This window comes from Capsicum annuum, chromosome 2 (assembly GCF_002878395.1).
Source record: "Capsicum annuum cultivar UCD-10X-F1 chromosome 2, UCD10Xv1.1, whole genome shotgun sequence".
In the NCBI taxonomy this organism is placed as follows: Eukaryota; Viridiplantae; Streptophyta; class Magnoliopsida; order Solanales; family Solanaceae; genus Capsicum; species Capsicum annuum.
Window position 1 is genome coordinate 78,442,913 of NC_061112.1, and position 7,462 is coordinate 78,450,374.

The 7,462-nt window shown below is 36.1% G+C and overlaps 1 protein-coding gene across 1 annotated transcript; it reads left to right on the forward strand.

Annotated features, from left to right (window-relative positions):
• Positions 1–474: 474 nt before the first annotated feature.
• On the forward strand, positions 475–7,126 carry LOC107858586 (14-3-3 protein 4). Its single transcript, XM_016703316.2, has 5 exons — positions 475–749; positions 2,372–2,874; positions 2,956–3,078; positions 6,436–6,552; positions 6,809–7,126. Exons 2-5 carry the CDS (start codon positions 2,395–2,397, stop codon positions 6,869–6,871), a joined length of 783 nt encoding a protein of 260 aa, XP_016558802.1. The 5' UTR covers positions 475–749; positions 2,372–2,394; the 3' UTR covers positions 6,872–7,126.
• Positions 7,127–7,462: the final 336 nt, after the last annotated feature.

Here is a 7,462-nt window from a genome sequence, read left to right on the forward strand (position 1 = left end):
TATCTAGATACATATTTTATACGACTTTATATAGTTTCTACATGCATTCTAAAAATGTATCAATCTAGTATAAGAGAGTATTGATTGAGTATATGGACACTGCAAGTGTATTAATGTAGTATAAAAGTGTATTAATATGTTATAAAAAATATTAATTGGGTATAGAGACTGCTTCTGTTTGCATAAAATTTCCTTTCTCTTTTTTAAAAAGTGTATCAATATAGTATAAAAGTGTATCAATGTGGTATAAAAGTGTATCAATTGAGTATAGAGACTGCACGTGCCCAATTGGATCAAATGGCTAAAAAAGGGAATTACTTTAACCGATTGACTATAGCATGTCCACCTTTTCAATTATGGACCATTTTTAAAAAAAATGGTTATGCTATGTCCTTTTTCCTTTTTATAACTAAAAATTACATAAATACACAATTTATGTTTTCAATATTACAAAAAAATCTCAACTATCTAAATATATTACAAAAATTCTTTTATAATGAAACATGGCGAAAAAGCCTAATTGATATCATCCCTCACCAATTTTTTATTTTTTTTTGGCTTAAAACTGCATTTGAAAACCTGTCTCGCCACTAGGGCCAAACAACCCTTTTGCACGCTACTAGGTCTTACATCATCTAATTCATCTAATTTTATATAAGGAAACACAATTCACAATTCTCGTTTGCTTTCTTCTTCCGTGATTGCAAGAGAATCAGATAACCCCCCAATCCGCTAGCTACATCAACCAGGTACTTTCCGCTCCTTTTCACAAATCCATTTTATTATTGATGATTTATAGTCGATCTTTCCTTTTTTGCTTCGATGCTCCGTTCTTCGTAACTGCAGATCTGAAAACTTTGACCAACTGATTCCTTTAAATCTGAATTTATTTTGATCCATTTCATTAATACATTTATTCGAAGGGAACAAATACTCTTAGCTTAGCTAGCGTTGCCGGAGAATCTAGTCATTTAGTCCGTTCATAATTAATTACTTATCACTGTATAACAAGGGTAAAGGCCTTCGTGCTTATTGTTATTGTTAGTTTTTTCTAAGTTTTACTCTGATTTTTAGTGGTCTTTTGGTACACTGGATGAGGAAAATAACCCCGAGATAAAATTTGGGATTGACTTTATCCCAAGTTTGATATATGAGGTATTAACAAAGCCCGGGACTATTTTATCCCACCATTATTACTATCCCATATGGAGGGTGGGATAAAATAGTCATATTCGTAATTATCCTATCCGGTGTACCAAACGACCCTAGGTATAGAGATTTCATATAGTAAGCGAGGAAAGTGGAGAAATGAAACAGAACCTAATCGATTTTATATCTTTGTGATTTCACACCATTTATTTGAAGTGCTATTTCAATGAAGAACAAAAACACACTGAAGACAAAGATAAAGTATCCGTAGATCGGTTACTGGTTAAGCGTTAGTTTAAGTAACAAAAAAAAAAAAAGGAAAGAGAAGAGTATTTAAAATTAAAATTGTGGGAGATTTTGTGAAAGTTGATGTTGTGTGTTTGACATGAACTTAATTTGGAAAAATAAGTTTGTGAAGATTGGTGAGTAGAGACTAATATTTCACTTGAAAATACTCATGAGGTAACACCTTCATATCAGTCTTTACTAAATACTCATGGCCTGTTTCTGCATTTAGAAAAAATGAAATAGCATTTTATGTCCTGAATAAAAAATGTGAATTGTGTGTGTTTGAAGTATTCTTTTTTAAATATCTGTGATTTTCTTAAAGAATAAGTAGTGGTTTCCCCTTAACCCTTGGAGGTGGTATGACTTTGCACAAACACTCCCTTAACCAGTATCTGAGGAGTTACTCCTCTCAATGAAGATTCTTTTAATATCCAACAGTACACATCACACCCACTCTGAAGGGCCTTTTGCAGTTTCCTATGATATTCATTAGATTGGTCTCTTTCGCGTAACATTTGTTACTCATCAGTTTCTTCCAGTGTAGGCTTAAATAAAGAACATGTGTGCACTTTATAATTTAAAGGCTCAGATCTAGTTAAGTCGACCACCTCTTTTAATTTTAGTTGAGAAGTGAAAACCTATCTATATTTGGAATAGTAGCAGAATGGTTAGCCATTATTCTATGGTTTGAGAAAATGAGTTTCTTAATAATTACCCCCTTATTAATATGGGAAACCTGAGCAAAGCTCATAGGAATTAACTGTCTCAAATATAGTTCACGGGGTGTTGAACCACACTGCCAATATTTCAGTTCACTTGAAATTAATAGTGGAGAATGGTGATAGATCCTGAAGTTGCAGTTTAACTGTTTATGAATGCATGTTTTGTGGCATCCGGCTTGTGATGTTGAATTACCTTTATTTTGTTGAATCAGGTGTTAGTTCATATACAACAAAAATGGCTGAATCTTCGCGTGAAGAAAATGTGTACTTGGCCAAGCTGGCTGAGCAGGCTGAGCGATACGAGGAAATGATTGAGTTTATGGAGAAGGTTGCAAAGACAGTAGATGTTGAGGAGCTGACTGTTGAGGAAAGGAATCTTATTTCTGTGGCCTACAAAAATGTGATTGGTGCAAGAAGAGCCTCATGGAGGATAATCTCTTCAATTGAGCAAAAGGAGGAGAGCCGCGGTAATGAAGACCATGTCAACACTATTAAAGAATACAGAGGCAAAATTGAGGCTGAACTTAGCAAGATCTGTGATGGAATTTTGAGCCTCCTTGAGTCCAATTTAATTCCATCGGCCTCAACAGCTGAGTCCAAAGTTTTTTACTTGAAGATGAAAGGTGATTACCATAGGTACCTGGCTGAGTTTAAAACTGGGGCAGAGAGGAAAGAAGCCGCTGAGAACACTTTATTGGCATACAAGTCTGCTCAGGTAGGTGATCTATGGTGAGCACTGTCAGTTTTTCTCCTTGTAATCAATGATTCTGATTTTCTTTAATGCGTTCTGTTGTAGGATATTGCTTTGGCTGAACTGGCTCCTACTCACCCAATCAGGCTGGGACTTGCCCTTAACTTTTCAGTGTTCTATTATGAAATACTCAACTCGCCTGATCGTGCTTGTAACCTTGCGAAACAGGTAATATTCTCTGCTTTTGTTGGTTCTTTGACTTGAATTACTCTCTCTCTAGTAAGCTAACTTGGACTATCTTCCCAGTTCTTATAGTTGATTTGTCATTCTTGACTATGGAAAATGTGTTTATCTGTATTATACCAATATCTTTATAAAAGAAGGAAAACATGCTTGTACTACTTTAAGCTTGCATGTACGTTTCGATCGGGAATCGCCTTTAGCTTTGATGTCTCATAATGATGACGAAGCTTGGTGTATGATGTTCGAGCGATAGAAATATTCTTTTATATTTGAATGATTGATTTATGCGTGCCATTTTTCTGATAGTAGCTAGCAGCAGTACATGCTTTTTCGTGACTGAAGATTGGAGTGAAGTGCTTTGTCTATTCGTGTTGTGCAATTATTCTCCTTTTTTCAAACTGGAAGGGATAGCGGGGTTAGTAATCCTAGGACTGTGTCCATAGGTAGGAGCCAGGTAGGAGCCCCTAGTCAAGAGGGTCTGGGTGTGGCGGGTGTCTCTGGTTTGTGAGTGTATGTTACTACTAGGTGGGGGTCGTATTCTTGATGTCCTATTTCTTATCTCTTATTTCATATTGCGCTTATTTATCTTATCTCGTATTGCTTTGATTTCTATTTTATTGTGTCTTATCCCTTTTTATGTTATGCCATTCATCATGCTTTATGTTTCATTACGCTCTTGTTTACTACTCTCTATCTTGAGCCGGGGGTCTATTGGAAACAACCTCTCTACTTCTTTGGAGATAGCGGTATGGACTGCGTACATTTTACCCTCCCCAGTCCCCGCTTTGTGGGAACACACTGGGTTTGTTGTTGTTGTTGTTTCAAACTGGAAGGGGAGCCTATTCCTGTTGTGTTCTTTCCCTGATTTCCTGTTCAGTTTTCTTTGCAAAAATTTCAATTGAAGCTTGTTCATGATTTTATCCTTGTGTATATCCTAGCAGAAAAATCTTTAGCAATAAATTCTTTAATTAGGTGCAGTTAGTTGTGGACATCCTTTTTAAACATAGGGTGATGGTTTGTCTGATCATTCCGTGTTACATTGCTGTGTTTCCATTAGAATTAGCTATCTTTGTACCTTTAATGTGGTGATACATATTTTTCTGTTACTCGATGACTGATGAGACAAGAAAATTGCATGGACTAGTCTATAGAAAGAGAGTAATTTCATTTATGTAGTTTATAAATAGGAATTATGTGGGAATTCATAATTCTAAACCTATATTTAATGCAGCCTAATTGCTTTTGTTTGTGCCCGAACACAACCATTTGATTGGCCGCGTGATTAGAGTGGTAGGCTGAGAATTAGAATCTAACTTTGATGATAGAATTATCTACCCTTCCTTTTTTTCTCCTCTTGGTTGAATATTTTGGAATGTTTGTTACTTAACTTTGTAAACTTAGGCAGAATTTGTTTTATATTATAACAGCCACCGTTACTATGTTTCAACCCTAATTAGTTGGGATTGGCTATATTAACCTTCAATATTTATTTTGATTCTCTTATAATCTTTCATGAATACTCAGTAAGTTTTTTCTTATAACCAATTAGGGATTCTCCTTATTTTAAAAAGGGACCAATTAGGGGGTTCTCTAATGCTAGGATTTCTTTGCTTTTGTATGGACATACAAATTTCTAAAAGAACTAATAAAACCAAATTGGGCGTGATTGTACCTACATAACGTCTTATTTACAGCTGTAACTAGCTGGTGGTCATTGTTATGAATCTTTTTCTTCCACTGGGTTCTGTTTTCCAATATCTGCATTGATGCCGAATGATTGTAGTTCTTTCGAGACAAATCTTAACTTATGATTTTAGATCTACGTTATTGTCTTTAACCCCTTCAGTTATCCTACACCTATGGAACCTTGGATATGGTGAGGCTATTACCAAACCATCCCAGTCAACTTCTCGTCTTATGTCGTAAATGTGCTACTTGTACACTCGGTCTAAGTTTATCATTTCTAATCCTGTATGGTTGCACATCTTTCCTAGCATTTGCATTTTTATAGTACTTATCTTGTAAACCAACATTTGTTCTCATATAACATTGTTAGTGTCAGTCACTCTACAAATCTTGCCTTTCGCTAGTTTAGGCATTTCCTATGGCATTACCATAATACTCCTCCATCTTACCCATCATATTTTAACTTTTATGTATTTCATTTTCATATTCTAGTGAGACAGTAGGCCTAGATTCCTGAATTTACCTATATTTAGACCCATAATTTCATCTAATCTTGCTCTAACTTCATCATGGGAGTCAAACTCGCAGTGAGTATATTCTGCCTCATTTTATTTGTACTAATATTCTTACTCTCGACCGTGCTCCTCCAAGTTCAAGCATTTGATTGACTCCCTCTCAGTAGCTTCATTAATTAACACAAGGCAAATCCTTGAAAACTGGTGTGATAATGAATTTCTCTATATCACCTCCACTGCTCACACAATGACGACAACTCTTCATCATATATCATTTAAGGCATTTCTATTAACCATGTGTGCAATTAAGTCAACCAAAGTGATAGACTAATACTAGCATATTTTTCCATGCACCCCGTTTCTTATTTTTTGGCCAGTACTCTCTACCATACCATAGAGAGCAAGACAGAGAGAGATGCCTTTATGCAAGACGTACACATGACCATAGGGCTATATAGAAATAGTGGTTATCCAGGAAAAAAACATCACTTATACAAATCTGTACAATTAGTGCTCCAAGAATTACAATACAAAAATATGAGTCCCACAAGTTGTGGTATGAGAACTTAATTCTGGAGGGTCTCCTATTTCTTCTCCGAATTTTCCATATCACAGCTTGAGGAACCACTGCCCATAGTTTACTCTTCCTAGTTTTGCTTGCTATAGCATAGCATCATTTGCTTGAACAACGCTTGGCATAATCTAACTAATTCAATCAAATTTATTCCCTATTGTAGTGGTAAATTTGCAACATATTGGCTTTTGAGTGTCAGCCTTAGCTTTCCGTGTGACCACAACATTGGAAAGCACTAGCTTGTAATGAAGTACTCTTCTTTTTCTTAGTTTCTCAGTAGTTCAATAGCGTTATCCAAGAAGAAGATCAAACTAAAAAGCATTCTTAGGGGCAAGAGATAGCCACAGTTTTCCGTCCTTGCTAAAGCTGCAAGAATAGAAAAGTAAAGACTAATAATTAATAATCCTAGAATTTCTAGAATCTTGCTAAGAGCGCAGAACAGTTCTCTTGTACTGAATTTTCTTTTTAATTTATATATACATATCTTAAAAAAAAGGTAAAGACAAAAATATGCTCTTATTATTACCGGAGATATTTATAAGCGATGATGTTTGATTGCAATTGCAGGCGTTTGATGAAGCTATCTCAGAGTTGGATACACTGGGTGAGGAATCTTACAAGGACAGTACATTGATCATGCAACTTCTCCGAGACAATCTTACCCTTTGGACTTCAGACAATGCGGTCTCTCTCTCTCTCTCTCTCCCTCTCACACACACGCGCGCGCGCGCGTCTCTCTCTCTCTCTCTCCCTCTCACACACACACACGCGCGCGCGCACACACGCACGTACGTCCCATGCACTAGAAAAAAATTATTATCTTGTGTATGTCAATGGATTAGCTAGTGCCTGATTGCTAAATTCTAGAATACTACACTTGTTTTAACTGCTGACATGTTGATGTTGAATGCGTTTTTGTTGTAAACTATTCTGGTTCCAGGATGATGCTGGGGATGAAATCAAGGAAGCTTCAAAACCTGAGTCAGGCGAAGGGCAGCAGTGATTAGTTAGGAGCATAGTCTTGTAGTTTATTCTATAGGGATGTTGGTGGAGGATATAGCAAGATCGTGAATTTAGATACTCCGATGGTTGTGTCACTGTTGAAATGGTTCGATATAAAACATGTCTCAGTGTGAAGTTGGTCGTGTGCTGCTATGATAATCAGAGTTGAATTGGCAGCATTATTTCTTGTGTTGATGACTTTGCACGTATTTGTGGTTTCATTTGCATGTTGTGTGATTAAATTTGCATTTGATAATCCTTGAATTGATTGGTCTTAAATATCATCTCGAAACACTGTCCAACTCTTTCCTTTAGACAGACAGGACAGGAAAAATGAGCGAGTACCTAAAAGCTGTAGTAAGACATTTCGAAGTAACCAATTCAGATGAATCATTCCTACAGTACCGGTAGAAGAAAGCACATTCTCATCTCACTTCTGGCTGTCCATCGGATATGTTTTTACAATTCCATTCAAAATTATCAGCTATTCTTTCCCAACCTTTAAATGCTAAAAATACCGTACTAAATGTCATAATTAGGCTTGAACTGGCTCCTAAAGGCTTAATTTTCATGAGCAATAATTGTTAGAATA

Coding starts and splice junctions, on each gene's coding strand:
- LOC107858586 (XM_016703316.2), top strand. CDS start 2,395: ATGGCTGAATCTTCGCGTGAAGAAAATGTGTACTTGGCCAAGCTGGCT. Junction 3,079..6,435: donor CTTGTAACCTTGCGAAACAG/GTAATATTCTCT, acceptor TTGCAATTGCAG/GCGTTTGATGAAGCTATCTC. Junction 6,553..6,808: donor TTTGGACTTCAGACAATGCG/GTCTCTCTCTCT, acceptor TTCTGGTTCCAG/GATGATGCTGGGGATGAAAT.